Here is an 18948-nt window from a genome sequence, read left to right on the forward strand (position 1 = left end):
GATTTGTAATGAAAAAGGAGGCATCAATATGTAAATTTTCAGTCAAAGAGATCAGTTCTTCTTTTTATTATCTTAGTTTCATTGGAAATTTCAAACGACACAGTCTAAAGTCATGTTATTTACCATTGCATGGTGTTCCAGGCATTCACATACACATGTCAAACAAAAAAAAAAACTGTTAAAAAACAAAGAACATACACCAAACTACCAGGATCCTACATGTAGTTCCTGTTTGGGACATTCATACATGTATATAAGCTAGTACATGAAGTATATATATATATATGGTACTAGAACACAGCTGTGATATCACATGTCCAAGACTAAATTAAAGTATATAACTATGTGTAAGCCTTATTTTAGTATTGGTATTGTCAACTGATAAAGTCATGCCGATTATATAATACACAGTTTTCTCTGCTTTCAAATCTTTCTGTTTGAACCTGTCGACCTGGAACTTATCAATTATTGGTAATATTTTAAATTATTTGGAAAACAAAAGGTCCTGGAATGGAGTATTATTTAATCAACAGCATTGTCCTATATTATATTAGTTATAAATAAAGTTGAATTCTTTGATTCGCTGTTTTACGTCATGCCCGCTAACAAATTGAAAACTGTACCTATACGTCTTATTTTTTAAGTCCAGATTTTTAGTATTCATATTGTTATCTTTGAAAGTCTTCTGATTAAAATACTACAATAGGATACAATTTGACAATGATTGAATTTAGTAGTGTCAACCCTGTGATTGTGACTGTATATAGCAAAATCCTAAATACACCGTTTGGTGGTGTGCCTGTCAGATGCAGAACATACAGATAAGGTAATAGGTAACAGGTGAATATACTATTGGTATCGGTATCGGATTCAACCCTGAACTTGTTAATTATTGGCAATATTAATTATGTGGAAAACAAGAGGGTCTGGAGTGGTGTAATTATACGACCGCAAAAATTTTAATTTTTCGTCGTATATTTCTATCACGTTGGCATCGTCGTCGTCCGAATACTTTTAGTTTTCGCACTCTAACTTTAGTAAAAGTGAATAGAAATCTATGAAATTTTAACACAAGGTTTATGATCACAAAAGGAAGGTTGGGATTGATTTTGGGAGTTTTGGTCCCAACATTTTAGGAATTAGGGGCCAAAAAGGGCCCAAATAAGCATTTTCTTTGTTTTAGCACTATAACTTTAGTTTAAGTAAATTGAAATCTATGAAATTTTGACACAAGGTTTATGACCACAAAAGGAAGGTTGGGATTGATTTTGGGAGTTTTAGTTCCAACAGTTTAGGAATTAGGGGCCAAAAAAGGGCCCAAATAAGCATTATTCTTGGTTTTCGTACAATAACTTTAGTATAAGTAAATAGAAATCAATGAAATTTAAACACAAGGTTTATGAACACAAAAGGAAGGTTTGGATTGATTTTGGGAGTTTTGGTCCCAACAGTTTAGGAATTAGGGGCCAAAAAGGGGCCCAAATAAGCATTATTCTTGGTTTTCGCACCATAACTTTAGTATTAGTAAATAGAAATCTATGAAATTTAAACACAAGGTTTATGACCATAAAAGGAAGGTTGGGTTTGATTTTGGGAGGTTTGGTCCCAACAGTTTAGGAATAAGGGGCCCAAAGGGTCCAAAATTGAACTTTGTTTGATTTCATCAAAAATTAAATAATTGGGGTTCTTTGATATGCCGAATCTAACTATGAATGTAGATTCTTAATTTTTGGTCCTGTTTTCAAATTGGTCTACATTAAGGTCCAAAGGGTCCAAAATTAAAATTAGTTTGATTTTAACAAAAATTGAATCCTTGGGGTTCTTTGATATGCTGAATCTAAAAATGTACTTAGATTTTTTATTATTGGCCCAGTTTTCAAGTTGGTCCAAATCGGGGTCCAAAATTAAACTTTGTTTGATTTCATTAAAAATTGAATAATTGGGGTTCTTTGATATGCCAAATCTAACTGTGTATGTAGATTCTTAATTTTTGGTCCCGTTTTCAAATTGGTCTACATTAAAGTCCAAAGGGTCCAAAATTAAACTAAGTTTGATTTTAACAAAAATTGAATTCTTGGGCTTTTTTGATATGCTGAATCTAAACATATACTTAGATTTTTTATTATGGGCCCAGTTTTCAAGTTGGTTCAAATCAGGATCCAAAATTATTATATTAAGTATTGTGCAATAGCAAGAAATTTTCAATTGCACAGTATTCAGCAATAGCAAGAAATCTTCAATTGCACAGTATTGTGCAATAGCAAGCAATTTTCAATTGCACAGTATTGTGCAATAGCAAGAAATCTTCAATTGCACAGTATTGTGCAATAGCAAATATTTTCAATTGCACAGTATTGTGCAATATCAAGAAATTTTCAATTGGAGTTATCTTTCTTCGTCCAGAATAGTAGTTGAATCAACTTAAATCATTGTTTTATACAACATACAATGTATATTCACTTTTACTACCAACTGATAAATTAAAACAATCTTTACCATTCAGTGATAACAAGCACTTTATTTTACATTTTAATATTTTATGATGTATTTAAATGAGTAGTTATTGTTGCAAACTCCATTAGGAATTTGAATTGAGATCAGTTTTGGAAAAAGGGAAATGGGGATGTGAAAAAGAAATGGGGGCGGGGGGGGGGGGGGGGGGGGGGGGGGGGGAGGGGGGATATGGTAAAATTTTTCTCATTTCAGATTTCATAAATAAAAAGAAAATTTCTTCAAACATTTTTGAGAGGATTAATATTCAACAGCATAGTGAATTGCTCAAAGGCAAAAAAAATATTTTAAGTTCATTAGACCACATTCATTCTGTGTCAGAAACCTATGCTGTGTCAACTATTTAATCACAATCCAAATTTAGAGCTGAATCCAGCTTAAATATTGTGTCCATACTTGCCCCAACTGTTCAGGGTTCAACCTCTGCGGTCATATATAGCTGCACCCTGCGGAGCATCTGGTTTTTAATCTACACCATTGTCCTATATTAGCTATATATAAAGTTAAATTCTTTAATTTGTCGTTTTTACCCCATGACAGCTGAGAAAATGGACCTCATTATTTTAGTATTATAGATGGTTAATTTAACATTGTTGTAAGTATCAATAAACTCTAAAGAAGGACAGTGATTTAACTTGAAGAAAGTGAAACATTAGGTAACAAATCATTTCAAGTGGACCTAACTCATCAGATTAATTCTTAAGACAAATATTCTTGTTTGTTTAGTCGTAAAACAGCAGTTTTCATACAGTTGTATATTTCCACAATTTAGTCAATACTTCTTGGTAAACTTTTTGTCAATACTTCTAGGTAAACCCAGTTGGTTCAGGTACAGGGAAATATAAAAGTCACAGACTGTTTCATGCTAAACCACAGCATGCTTCCCTGGTACCAATCATGGGACTTATGAAAGCAGAAGAGTATCTGGCCATGCAGGCACCAACTGCAGGTAAGGACCATTTATGTGAGACCTTTTAAAATATCATTAGACTTTGTAAATTATCATAATTATTTAAGATCATGTTAATTATTGTTAGACCTTATAAATCATTAATTGGATGTTATGCTGCATACACCCCAGTCTTAATCCTTGCCTGGCTTTTTATGCCTCATTTATGGGCATTATATTTTCTGGTCTGTGCGTCCCTTGGTCCGTTTGTTCCTCTGTCCTGCCCCAGGTTAAAGTTTTTGGTTGAGGTAGTTTTTGATGAAGTTGAAGTCCAATCAACTTGAAACTTAGGATACATGTTCCTTATGATATCATCGTTCTAATTGTAATACCAAATAAGAGTTTTTACCCCATTTTCACAGTCCACTGCACATAGAAAATGATAATGCGGATGCGGCATCCATGTACCATGTGTGCTAGGGACACATTCTTCTTATCATTATTTAATGTTGTACTAATTGTGGCTATCCAACATTTGTCCAACTCATCAAATGTTATAACAGATTGCTTTTACTTGGTTATCACACTTAAAAAGATTAACTTTATAAAATGTAATTTCCATGGATCTACCTAGACTTCTAAGGTCAACTTATTCCAATTAATAAGCTGTTGGTCATAGATAAACGACTTCCATATTATCATGATGGTGATTGTCTTTGATGCTTTTGTCAAGTTTTGGTTCATTTCAGATATTAAAACAATATTTATTCTATATAAATAATTGAACAATGAATTCCATTACTGATAAATTAAAATATTACAAATTGATTTAAAAATTGACACCTTAATTTAATCTCTACCATTTGGTGAAAACCACTAAAATTTCATGATTAATTTTATTCAACAAAATACTTATTTCGAAAGGGCATATTAAAATTTTTGTGAGAAAACAATGACACTAAGTAAGTACATACATTTTTATATTCTATGCATAGTATACAGATTTCTGGCACTTCCTATCCTTTTATTACCTCATTTACCCATAAGGGCCATGATGATTAAGCCTGGTGTCCATCTCTTCTCCAAAACCATTATAGATCATTTTCAAATTACTGACTTTTGACTTCCTATTATATAATTTTTCAAAAAAGTATAAACTAGGAATCCAGTGCCAAATGTCAGTTATATGAAAAAAGACTTTTGAAACCATTCTCAATTGATAGATCCCTAGGGTGTCTAGATAATAGTTTGTGAATTACATTATAGTTCATATACCAATATGGCCACCACAGCTATAAATAGAACAGAGTGGTAACTGTCTGATATTTTAAAAATCATAAAAGATACAGAAATCTGATATGGTATAACATGTTCAGAATGTCAAGATCTACCTACATTCAAATGTATCAAAATAATCAGACAGCACTTTATAGAAGGTATTTAATGGCCCATAAAAAACAAAAATGTATTCCAACTTAACCACTTTAATGCAATATTATTGAAACCAAAATTCAACTCATCATTCAAATTGATGCCATTAAATGAATATTTTGAAAGATTTTATCATTCAAAAATACAAGATCTGAATTATAAATATATATATATATTATATATATAATAATTTATTGTTTACTTTTTGTCAGACACTTTTGCTTATGGCTCACCACAACCAGAAGTGGTAGCATTACCCCCGGAAGATATTAAAGTGCCAGAGACTATTGAGAGAGTTATACCTAATTCACAACAGGTGGAAGTAGAAGTTCATTCATCAAACAGACCTCAGTTTGTCTCACCTGTCAAACCATTACCACAAAAGGTGTATATTGAAGAATCCAGAGAACCTAGCATGAACCCATTATACGAGTACCAAATAAGTAAGTTATGTAATAAAGGACCTAGTAGAAAGCAATCATACAAGTATTAGATGAGTAAGTCATGTAATAGAGGACCTAGCAGAAAGTAATTATACAAGTACTAGATGAGTAAGTCATGTAATAGAGGACCTAGCAGAAAGTAATTATACAAGTACTAGATGAGTAAGTCATGTAATAAAGGACCTAGTAGAAAGCAATCATACAAGTACTAGATGAGTAAGCCATGTAATAGAGGACCTAGCAGAAAGCAATTATACAAGTACTAGATGAGTAAGTTATGTAATAGAGGACCTAGCAGAAAGTAATTATACAAGTATTAGATGAGTAAGTCATGTAATAGAGGACCTAGCAGAAAGCAATCATACAAGTATTAGATGAGTAAGTCATGTAATAGAGGACCTAGCAGAAAGTAATTATACAAGTATTAGATGAGTAAGTCATGTAATAGAGGACCTAACAGAAAGTAATTATACAAGTATTAGATGAGTAAGTCATGTAGTAGAGGACCTAGCAGAAAGTAATTATACAAGTATTAGATGAGTAAGTCATGTTATACAAGTATTAGATGAGTAAGTCATGTAGTAGAGGACCTAGCAGAAAGTAATTATACAAGTATTAGATGAGTAAGTCATGTAATAGAGGACCTAGCAGAAAGTAATTATACAAGTACTAGATGAGTAAGTCATGTAATAGAGGACCTAGCAGAAAGTAATTATACAAGTATTAGATGAGTAAGTCATGTAATAGAGGACCTAGCAGAAAGTAATTATACAAGTATTAGATGAGTAAGTCATGTAATAGAGGACCTAGCAGAAAGTAATTATACAAGTATTAGATGAGTAAGTCATGTAATAGAGGACCTAGCAGAAAGTAATTATACAAGTATTAGATGAGTAAGTCATGTAATAGAGGACCTAGCAGAAAGAAATTATACAAGTATTAGATGAGTAAGTCATGTAATAGAGGACCTAGCAGAAAGTAATTATACAAGTACTAGATGAGTAAGTCATGTAATAGAGGACCTAGCAGAAAGTAATTATACAAGTACTAGATGAGTAAGTCATGTAGTAGAGGACCTAGCAGAAAGTAATTATACAAGTATTAGATGAGTAAGTCATGTAGTAGAGGACCTAGCAGAAAGTAATTATACAAGTATTAGATGAGTAAGTCATGTAGTAGAGGACCTAGCAGAAAGTAATTATACAAGTATTAGATGAGTAAGTCACGTAGTAGAGGACCTAGCAGAAAGTAATTATACAAGTATTAGATGAGTAAGTCATGTAGTAGAGGACCTAGCAGAAATTAATTAGACAAGTACTAGATGAGTAAGTCACATGACAGAAAATCTAGCATACTTCCGTTTAATGAATATCAAGTCATGCAATAGATCTCTTCATCAATACTGTGGATGCATTATTTTTTGTTGGGTAATACTTTTCGTTGATTTTTTTTGAGTAATGCATTTTCACAAATTTAAATGTTTAACAAAATGCAAATTACAAATGAATAATTTATAAACTTGCATGATGACTTTGACAAAACTTTAAAATCAAATATCCACAATAATTCAATTTTTCCTCAATCTATGAAAATTGATACTCTTAAAAATAAATCAATCCTATATATGGAGATAAACTCATCATAGACATGATAAATACCAGGCTTTAAATATTGTATTTGCGCCAGACATGGGTTTTGTCTACAAAAGACTCATCAGTGACGCATCGAGGAGGTAGATACAGATCGGAGATGTGTCAAATGGCTTTGAATAGTACAGAGGTTTGTCTCGCCTGCAGAGAAAATTGCGGAAGCAAGAATAAGGCGTGCTTGTTTGTGGTGTCTTGATAAAGTTGTTGATTAGATAATACAAATGGGACATGTATCGGACATGTATCTGTGTTACTATGTTACCCTATAGTACCATACTAATCATTTACCTTTAGTTTGACTCTATTAATAGTTTAAACTATTTTGTAATTACTAAAAGGTGATTTTACAGTTGAGAAAGGGCAATATTTAAATGTTGATTTTCTATAAAAGCCATATGTCTATTGAAGTTGTACTACACAATATACTGGAATGTTCCATCTAGGAAGAATATTATATAATATCAGTATGGCTACACCTACATTTCTGTTGTTATCAATGACAATGACATAGGTTAAGGGTGATAACAGTATATTTCCTTATTTTTCAATACTATGTTTAAATGCTACCCTTAATAGGTTAGTCATTGTTATGTGATACAGATGTATCTGTTTACGGAAGATGTTCTAAGATGTTCTACACGTGTCTATGATGTCATCAGTAAGTTACATAAGAGTGTTTGAGTGCAAACATACACCTTAAACTATTGAAGGTCATTGGAGGTGTTAAGTGCAGTAAGATCATAGGTTCGATTTTATAGGACAATTGATACTACATATATATTGAACCAAATTCACAAGCAGTTTGTATAGAAAAGAGGGTCATAATGGGGGTACCTTCATGATGAATAACGGTAAAAATTCTTTCAAATGATGTTCATGGTAATTTTAGGTGTATGACGGTAAAATGTACACTTTCTTTTAGACAATAAAAACATCGACTGATTTTGACGAATCACTTTAACTTTTTTTTTAAATGACGGTAAGGATAATTCTTTGAGACCTCCGACGAAACACGATAAGGATATTTTGACAAATCATGGTAAAATTTTAACCAATTTGACGCTAACGTTAGCCTAAAATGACTGTTTGATGCCTGACGTTAAAAGGCTTTACTACCCTCATACAATATTATTGCTGAAGGCATAAAAGCCAAAGTCTCTTGCATGGAATAGTTGAGATTTTTTATGGCCCCGGGACGAAGTTGTCGGTGCCATATAGTTTCACCCTTGTCCGTAATTCCGTAATACTAATTCCATAATTCCTAAACAAACCATTATACAGATTTTTTTTCTTAAGGCTTTCAGATATTGGGATGATTTTTGGCATGTGAGTTAACCAAGATGAGTTACAGATTAACTTTAAGTTTTGTTTAGCTTGGCTAATTTTTGCCGAAATTACAGGCAATGGACTTTGATAAATTGTTGAAAATCACAGTTATACAGACTTTTTTTTTTAAACACTTTCAGATATTGGGCTGATATTTGGTATTTGAGCTAACCATGATGAATTACAGATCAAGTTTAAGTTTCTTTCCGCTCTGCTAATTTTTGCCAAAATTGAGGGTTTACAACTTTGAAAATATTGAAAATCACAGTTAATATATGGACATTTTTCTGTGAGCCTCCAGATTTTGAGCTGATATTTGATATGTGAGACTACCATCATTTTTGTGTCCACATGTGTTATTGAAATTGCAGATTTTTCAACTTTTTGAGACCGTATATATTCATATGTATATATTTCAAAACTAAAAGAGCCAGAAAATCGTTTTTAGACACTGATGATGTCTTACAAGAGAGAGATTTAATCCAGCTTACACATTAGTTTAACTTAACCTCCTTTTCAAGGTTCAATTGCTCTATAAAATTTTTAATCAACTTTTATTAGGTCTTTCCACTATTTTGAGGAAAACCTATTGTATTTATTCTGATTAAATTTTTTCTTCTTCCACCAAATTTGTTTCGTGCCCTGTTTTGTGGTTTTGCAAGATGTTGCTTTGGTAAACCTTTCCAAAGACATCAATATTAAAAACTAGGAAGCTATTATGTTAGCCACTATAAAACAATGAGATATAGTGGCTAACATTTATCATGTCTATGTAAATATGCACAAATGAAATGTGATTTTTTGGGTGAGGGGTGTTATATCAAAGAGTATCCTGTATGAACTCTTGTTGCAGGGATATAAAACATTATTTAATTTGTTAATGTGGCTATAAGTGTTTCTTGTTTCTCATTTTTCATATAGATAAGACGTGTTGAAGACCATACTTTCACCCATATTGGTTTACTTTTACAAATTGTGACTTGAATGGAGAGTTGTCTCATTGGCACTCATACCGCATCTTCTTATATCTGCTTATCAGATACTCATTAAAATTTGTATGAAGTTTTCTGTTCATCAAAACCTTGGATGAGTTTGATGACTGGGCAAGAATATATCAGAAATGTGGAATCTATTTATTTGTCAATATTTGGGGGCTTGTAAAAATATCTCATATCGTCGCTGGGCTTCTAAAATGTCGTATATGACTTTTTTGGCTAAAAATACTTTTTGACACCAATGGTCTGGGCGGGAGGAAATCTTTGTTATCACAAAATAGCATACAGTTAGACCAATCAAAATGTGTGAAATAATACATATTACAAAATTGCCAATGTCAGTTGTTTGTAAAGTTTGCTTCCAAAATGTTGTATGAAAACTTGAAAATCGTTGTAGAATGGTTTTGGGAAAAAAATAATTGTACATTTCTTTATTTCTGTAAAAATAATTTAAGTTCTTTGTTAATCCAGAAATGTCAACGTTTTTATTTCACTGCTATTTACAAAAATGTTCAAGTTCACATACGACATTTTGGAAGCATGCATTTTGCCAAAATTTTCAAAGCCTGTTTGTGAGAAAAAAATTTCTTGAAAAAATCGTAATTTACAACATTTTAGAAGCCCAGCGACGATATGATTTTTTTGTTGTCAAGGTGGCAACTTTTTGTCTAATCATATCCTTTTCAAATTTGTATAAAAGTTTCTTCATCAAAACTTTGGATAGTTCAATTATCATGAATATCTGGAATGGAAGAACCTTTTTTCATGATGAAAACTAATGTAAAAATATTCCATATTATTTTTATACGACCGCAAAAATTTTAATTTTTTGGTCGTATATTGCTATCACGTTGGCGTCGTCGTCTGCGTTGTCGTCGTCCGAATACTTTTAGTTTTCGCACTCTAACTTTAGTAAAAGTGAATAGAAATCAATGACATTTTAACACAAGGTTTATGACCACAAAAGGAAGGCTGGGATTGATTTTGGGAGTTTTGGTCCCAACATTTTAGGAATTAAGGGCCAAAAAGGGCCCAAATAAGCATTTTCTTGGTTTTCGCACTATAACTTTAGTTTAAGTGAATAGAAATCTATGAAATTTTAACACAAGGTTTATGACCACAAAAGGAAGGTTGGGATTGATTTTTGGAGTTGAGGTCACAACAGTTTATGAATTAGGGGCCAAAAAGAGGCCCTAATAAGCATTATTTTTGGTTTTTGCACCATAACTTTAGTATAAGTAAATAGAAATCTATGAAATTTAAACACAAGGTTTATGACCATAAAAGGAAGGTTTGGTTTGATTTTGGGAGTTTTGGTCCTTACAGTTTAGGAATAAGGGGCCCAAAGGGTCCAAAATTGAACTTTGTGTGATTTCATCAAAAATTGAATAATTGGGGTTCTTTGATATGCCGAATCTAACTATGTATGTAGATTCTTAATTTTTTGCCCCGTTTTCAAATTGGTCTACATTAAAGGGAAATTCCGCGATTTTTTACTTATCATCTAATTATGTTCATCTTAACATAAAAAACACATTTGCAAAGTTTTAAATTTATATTCCTTCTAATAACGGAGAAAATCAAGTATTTGTAACTTTTTTGGTTGAATTCTCGAGTGGGTCGTGACGTATTAGCCCGATTTATTGAATTCTGGGAAAAAATAAAAATCTGTTTAACTCTTATAGCTTATCGACAATATACGTAATTAAAAGCGCACAGCTGACGAATGGTCGAAGTTATGAACCACAATATAAGAATGAACGAAAATGAATATGCATATACCGTTTTGTATTGATTGAATTAAACTCCTATAAAATTATCTCTAGTAAATGTTTTTGAATAAATTTAATTAATTATTGTTGAGATTTTTTTCATAAAATATTTATTGAACATTTTTACTGATATTGAACTGAAAATATTTCAGTTCTATTTACCGTTATTGTTTTGATAATCATTTCAATGCAACTAATGTGTGAGCAGAGTGTGTATATTATTTTGTAAAGGTCACTGTATATTTCTCGGCTTGAGGTCAATTCGTTTACCTTGAGCTATTTAGCTGCAGGTGTGAGTTCAAGCGTACACAGGTATAAATGTTGTTATTTGGAAAGGATAAACAGAAAGGATTAGAAAGAGTATGCTGTCACGATGTTAATACACTAAGATTTAATACACGATGAGAATAAAGATACAATAATTAAATTGTGTAAATTAATTGAAAATTAAATTCAGATTCGTAATTCCGAAAGTGTATAAAAATAAAAGGAAACAATTTTTGATTACTTTCTTAGCGGCAATTGGCGTAAAGATTCAAATATGAAGCAAAAAATAGTAGTTTTAATCTTTTATAAAAACTAAATGCAATATTACCCAATTTGATATACCATTGTACATCTGTTTGATATCATTGACTTTACCGGAATTTCTTAACTTGTATTCAAATCTGGCTGTGTTTAAATGCTAATAAAACTATTGCAATTTTAAAGTTTTTAATTGACAAAAAAATACAACATACAACATGCATGATTTTTTTTTAGTTTCTTTTTAACATTTTATTCTTACATAATTTAATTCATTTGACAATCATTTACACAAACTTTTTGTGAAAAGAATATCAATTATCTAAGCTAAGGCATTATTTCTTTTGAGGATTTTTGAGGATTTTTTTTTAAATTCTATGATAATATTTGTGCAATGTTGAACATGATAGCCGTCATTAATCCAAATAAGTAATACAGTAGTTGTAATAAAAGTTATATTTTAGTCATGCATAACTAATATTGACGAATTTATAATAGTTCGTCCATACATCGTTGTTCTTGAAACAATCATTATTAGTATACATGTAAGTTTCCTGACGTATAAGAGCCATTGAGGATGAGCTCCAGAGAAATCAGACTAGTGGCGTTTCGTTCGTTTGTTTGTTGGGAAAGGAGAGGAAATGCAACCGCTTGTACAGATAAACGACAGAATTACCATACAAGCATTTATAGTCAACACAATCAGAAAGAGTTCCCATCGTTAGACGAGGAATATGAAGGCTTCCAAGAATGAACAAGTGACATGTCTAACTCTGAACAGTTAGAAAACAGCCTATCGACATCGACCGCTTGTTCTTAATATTTGAAACTGTATGCATATATATACGTATACGTTTATGATATATATAGTGATGAGTTCTTGCGTCTGACAAAAACTAAATTCCTTCATGGTTATATCTTGCCATACGTTTATATTGGTTTGTAAGGTGATTACTCACAATCGTTATTTGAAAATCCTGTTTGTGAGATGTAGATTCATTTCAATACAGAAATTTCGTCTATATATTTCACAAGTGTATAACACGGAGAAGCTCTGAAGGTCCATTACTCCCATTTTGTTTGGGTGTGAACCATCGATGTTTACAGCAATATCACAGAATAAGATGATGATGGTAGAAAGAACTATGGGCGTCATGTGGCAAATATTACATGCATATCGGACAATGAGTTGTCAATCTGTATGAAAAGATTTCCAATACAACCATATTATTGAGAAGGAATGTTTACATGCTATACTCTCGTACTAGTATTACAGGGTTCTTGTGGCGTTCACCTTATAATAGACACACATCTTTTTAACGATGTTTAAAAAAAAGACAGAACCAATTTAATGTCATATTTCCCTATTTTTTAAATATAACTAAAAGTCTTTTATCTGACAAGAATACCCCTATTTAGCGAACAAGTAATTTATTCTTTTTTCTGTTATTGAATACCAAGAAAGAAAATAAATCCCGAAATTAATTTGAAACTTTGATACTCAAAAGTTTCCCAGCAAAATATTCACATTCCCTGGGGATAATTAGTGTTCGTCCAGTGGCATATATAACAATTGTGATGACGAATTACTTCCTTTGTTTGAGAACAATCTTATTGAAATATAAATCTGTGATTTTACTAGGTCCACAGCTTCAATAAACCAAAGCAAAAGTTATACATCGACCTGTATTTAAATAAAATTGGTTCTCTTCTTCTTCTGGTATAAAATAGTCTATCGACATTCGATGATTACATACTGTTGGCATACGTGGACTATAGTCTATTTACAACACTTTTACCCCTATTTATTCAAAATATATGTTTTTTTCTTATGTTCAATGTATACATGTATATATTTTAAATTGCGCTGTAGTTCGTAACTTTCTACCCAGTCGTATAAACGAATCGTCGACAAGTGCGTTCATTTTTTAAATCAATATTTCTGGTATGTTCCAATCTGTCCTTCACTATTGACAATGACTATATATTACATTTTCCCAAATTCACCCTTGGAAATTTTTTTTAAATAGATTTTAATTTCATCAAATCTTATTTTTTGGGTATTATTTATATGTTTATGAATTATATTCTTTACACCAGAAATGTTATTTATAAACAAGCGTATGAGTTAAGTAATGACAAGTAAGACAGAGTTGTATATTATTCATCTGATAGTTATAAGTTATAAGTTATCAGCCGTGTACACTGATCAATACGGTATCAGGTCCGTTCGCGCCCAATACACTTTCGCACCCTACATGTTCGCACCTCGCACGTTCGCACCCAAGGTCCGTTCGCACCCAATTAAAAATCAAGTTCCAGTAATCATGATTGTTGTTTTAAATTGCCTTGATGTAAACACAGCATGTATACTGTATTTAGCTTCGTATGAGTAAAACATTGATAATTTTAAATGAAAAACACAAAAGATAACAGATTGACCCCTTTGATCTGAAACAATTAAATAAAAAATAACATTAGCAATACACTAACCAAAATTGATTAATATTTAAGATTTATTCCAACCCAAAATCCCGGTCGTCAGAATCTCACTTTATTTAGAAACAATGATTAAAAATGTTTTAACAATACACTATCCAAAACATGATTAAGATTTATTCAACACAAAAAACACGCTGTCTCACTTTATTTTGAGACAATGACAACAAATATACTAATAGGAATACACTTGCCAAAACTTGGTTATAAAGTTATCAAACACAAAACCAATAAAAATTGGGCGCGAACGTGTAGGGTGCGAAAGTGAAAGGGCGCGAACGTGAATGGGCGCGAACGGACCCGGATTCGATCAATACCTGCAGAAGTGAAACGATGCATGAACTTGCAAGCCCGACAGGAAATCGCTTGAATACCTGGACGTGTCACCTCACACCCCTCACAATACCTTTGGAAGTAATACCTTTAAAAATGCCCGCGTCACACTGTCCCGATTTTTATATACGATGGACACCCGAATGCGAAAATTGTAAGTTCGTACGAAGTTGGTCCCGATCTCGTTAAAATACCAAAAAGTGACCGAAGCAAGTACGATGAATAACGAAGTCTATACGAGGGTGCCGAAAGTATATACGATAGCAAAAGATGGACATACGAAGGTTAACCGAAGACGGTATTTAAGCTTCATATCTCAGCCGAAGACTACAAGATGGATCACGAAGGCTACACGATGGATTACGATGATGGCGCGATGGCCATACGATGTCTGTACAGCTTACGATGCATTTAAATTATATGCCGAAGGCATCACGCGTTTCAAATTGTTTGATCAATATTGAATATATATTATATTGTACATTTTATTTTTGGTTTAATCATAAGACGGAAGACCGTGGGTATTTCCAGTTACTGAATAATTTGGTTGATTTCTAAAAAAATAGTTTATGTATCAAATATGCGTATTCAATTTACCATTTTCTGCATGTGTCATATACAAATATAGTGTCCATATTTGTCCCAAATATGTTACATACGAGGGGATGCCACGCTCGGCATTGCCTTGTTTGAACTGTAAAATGTGTGCACTAGTCTGAATAATCACCCATAATTATGCCCATGTTTACTGATCTATCTTAAAGGTAAGGTAATGGGTTCGTTGATCCCTTTTATTCAAAAAGAGCTCTTTCCAGGAGAATATCATAATAATATAGACTAAAGGAAGGATGTGGGGAAAGCAACAAATGCGGCAACTATGACATATAGAAAACAAAATGTTTATGGAGTAAACATTCGTGTGACAACATCTCAGACGATACATAAAAAAATCAGAATAATGAAGAAAAAGTTGGTTTCCCTATATACGTGTACCTGCAGTGTTGGTATACGAGGCGCGTTTATGATTTTCATTATGTTATTTGATATGAAAAATTGACAAAAAATAATATTTTATTTGTAAAAGTAAATCCTGAGCCTATAATACCTACTTTTCTTGTTCCATTTGAATTAAAGGGAAACTTCGCAAAAAAATCAAAAATTGATATTATGTTCATTCTGTATAAAAATGTTCAAATTCATAGATATTAAAGTTTTATTCCGCTAGATAAGCGATCACCATCGATTTTAAATTTAGAGTATCAATTCTCCGAGATCCGCCATCTTGTCTTCTTTCCCGTTGAATAAAAATGATATGTCTATAAACCACAAAGAAACAAAACTACAGTAACCGATGTAGTCGTAATTGCGTGTCGATATCTTGTCAATCGTACGGTTGTTTAATACGACTAACTAACTTGATACGGAAAATATTCTTACTTTTTTTTAAATTACCATGGTCTGTTGTTTTTAAACTGTTGATATTGGAATTAGGTGAAAAGTCAAAGTTGAAATCATAAATAAGTGTTCCGTGAAAATTGTTTTCGAAAATCTAATTTGTTCATAATTCTTTAAAGTAATAAACTTTTTTCAAATATATTTTGATCTTCCCTTATCTGATCACCAGCATGGCTAAAGGTATTACTTCCAATGTTAAAAAGAAACTAAAAAAAAATTATGCATGTTACATATGTTGTATTTTTTTGTCAATTAAAAACTTTAAAATTGCAATAGTTTTATTAGCATTTAAACACAGCCAGATTTGAATACAAGTTAAGAAATTCCGGTAAAGTCAATGATATCAAACAGATGTACAATGGTATATCAAATTGGGTAATATTGCATTTAGTTTTTATTAAAGATTAAAACTACTATTTTTTGCTTCATATTTGAATCTTTACGCCAATTGCCGCTAAGAAAGTAATCAAAAATTGTTTCCTTTTATTTTTATACACTTTCGGAATTACGAATCTGAATTTTATTTTCAATTAATTTACACAATTTAATTATTGTATCTTTATTCTCATCGTGTATTTAATCTTAGTGTATTAACATCATGACAGCATATACTCTAATCCTTTCTATTTATCCTTTCCAAATAACAACATTTATACCTGTGTACGCTTGAACTCACACCTGCGGCTAAATAGCTACAAGGTAAACGAATTGACCTCAAGCCGAGAAATATACAGTGACCTTTACAAAATAATATACACACTCTGCTCACACATTAGTTGCATTGAAATGATTATCGGTAAATAGAACTGAAATCAATATCAGTAAAAATGTTCAATAAATATTTTATGAAAAAAATCTCAACAATAATTAATTAAATTTATTCAAAAACATTTACTAGAGATAATTTTATAGGAGTCTAATTCAATCAATACAAAACAGTATATATATGCATATTCACTTTCGTTCATTCTTATATTGTGGTTTATAACTTCGACCATTCGTCAGCTGTGCGCTTTTAATTACGTATATTGTCGATAAGCTATAAGAGTTAAACAGATTTTATTTTTTCCCAGAATTCAATAAATCGGGCTAATACGTCACGACCCACTCGAGAATTCAACCAAAAAAGTTACAAATACTTGATTTTCTCCGTTATTAGAAGGAATATAAATTCAAAACTTTGCAAATGTGTTTTTTATGTTAAGATGAACATAATTAGATGATAAGTAAAAAATCGCGGAATTTCCCTTTAATAGAAACAACGCTGTCGCCTTTCTTGTTCTCATAGAATCATATGATATGAGGTCCATGTTTTGTGAACGTCTTTCTTAACTGTCGTATTAGACTGACTAGTGCATATCGCGCATGGCACTTTAAATGTATTTAAGCGCGAAAATTAACTTACATTTAGCTGGATTTATTGCCGTCGTAGTTCCATCTTGTCACCTTCGTACTTTTATTCGATGGCATCACGACGGGATTACGAGGTCTTCACGAAGTCGTGTTGCCATCGTAAGACCTTCGGGTAGCTTCGTGATTCGTTCATGTAGACATCGTAATGTCAAAACTGCCCGATGGAAACGATGGAAACACGAATGCAATACGATGTTCAAAGATGCATTCCCGGTGACATTACGATGGTGAGGATGGTGATACGAACTCAATACGAACCCTCAACATCGGACGCACCTTCGGGGATTTTTTAACATGTTAAAAAATTTAGAACCCTTCCCGAAGTTGTCCCCGAAGGCTAGAAAAAGTGGCAGATGGTTCTACGATGGTTAAAGATGGCACTACGAATAGCCCGATCTGGATACGATCAGTCCCGATTTTGAAAATTTCCATAATTGTGTTGCCATCGGCGTAAAAATCGGGACAGTGTGACGCGGGCATTAGCCATGCTGGTGATCAGATGAGGGAAGATCAAAATATATTTGTTTATTACTTTAAAGAATTATGAACAAATTAGATTTTCGAAAACAATTTTCACAGAACACTTATTTATGATTTCAACTTTGACTTTTCACCTAATTCCTGTATCAACAGTTTAAAAACAACAGACCATGGTAATTTAAAAAAAGTAAGAATATTTTTCGTATCAAGTTAGTTAGTCGGCTAAAACAACCGTACGATTGACAAGATATCGACACGCAATTACGACTACATCGGTTACTGTAGTTTTGTTTCTTTGTGGTTTATAGACATATCGTTTTTATTAATCGGGAAAGAAGACAAAATGGCGGATCGCAGAGAATTGATACTCTAAATTTAAAATCGATGGTGATCGCTTATCTAGCGGAATAAAACTTTAATATCTATGAATTTGAGCATTTTTATACAGAATGAACATAATATCAATTTTTGATTTTTTTGCGAAGTTTCCCTTTAAGGTCCAAAGGGTCCAAAATTAAACTTAGTTTGATTTTAACAAAAATTGAATTCTTGGGGTTCTTTGATATGCTGAATTTAAAAATGTACTTAGATTTTTAATTATTGGCCTAGTTTTCAAGTTGGTCCAAATGGGGGTCCAAAATTAAACTTTGTTTGATTTCATCAAAAATTGAATAAATGGGTTCTTTGATATGCCAAATCTAACTGTGTATGTAGATTCTTAATTTTTGGTCCAGTTTTCAAATTGGTCTACATTAAGGTCCAAAGGGTCCAAAATTAAACTAAGTTTGATTTTAACAAAAATTAAATTCTTGGGCTTATTTGATATGCTTTATCTAAATATGTACTTTGATTTTTGATTTATATGGGCTCAGTTTTCAAGTTGGTCCAAATCAGGATTCCATATCAAGTATTGTGCAATAGCAAGAAATTTTCAATTGCACAGTATTGCACAATAGCAAGAAATATCTAATTGCACAATATTGTGCAATAGCAGTTAATTTTCAATTGGAGTTATCTTTCTTTGTATAGAATAGTAGTTGATAATATATGTTGGAAATTTGCCAGACATGACTATGATGTCATTTTCTATTTTTATTTGCCAATAACTTTATGTAAATAACTTCATTGAAAATTTGCCAATATAAAATGTTGCTGATGAAGCTTTTTTCCTTATCTTATCTAAAATGTTTTTAGATAATGTATGTTGGACATTTGCCAGACATGACT

The 18948-nt window shown here is 31.9% G+C and overlaps 1 protein-coding gene across 2 annotated transcripts in view; it reads left to right on the forward strand.

Moving 5' to 3' along the window:
• The window catches only part of LOC139524882 (ubiquitin carboxyl-terminal hydrolase CYLD-like), a 52097-nt gene that overhangs the window by 7609 nt on the left and 25540 nt on the right, over positions 1-18948 (forward strand). For both annotated transcript variants that reach the window (XM_071320019.1, XM_071320020.1), the window contains exons 3-4: positions 3322-3460; positions 5044-5274. In XM_071320019.1, coding sequence (XP_071176120.1) covers positions 3322-3460; positions 5044-5274 — 370 coding nt within the window. The remainder of the gene's footprint in view (positions 1-3321; positions 3461-5043; positions 5275-18948) is intronic.

This window comes from Mytilus edulis, chromosome 5 (assembly GCF_963676685.1).
Source record: "Mytilus edulis chromosome 5, xbMytEdul2.2, whole genome shotgun sequence".
NCBI lineage: Eukaryota > Metazoa > Mollusca > Bivalvia > Mytilida > Mytilidae > Mytilus > Mytilus edulis.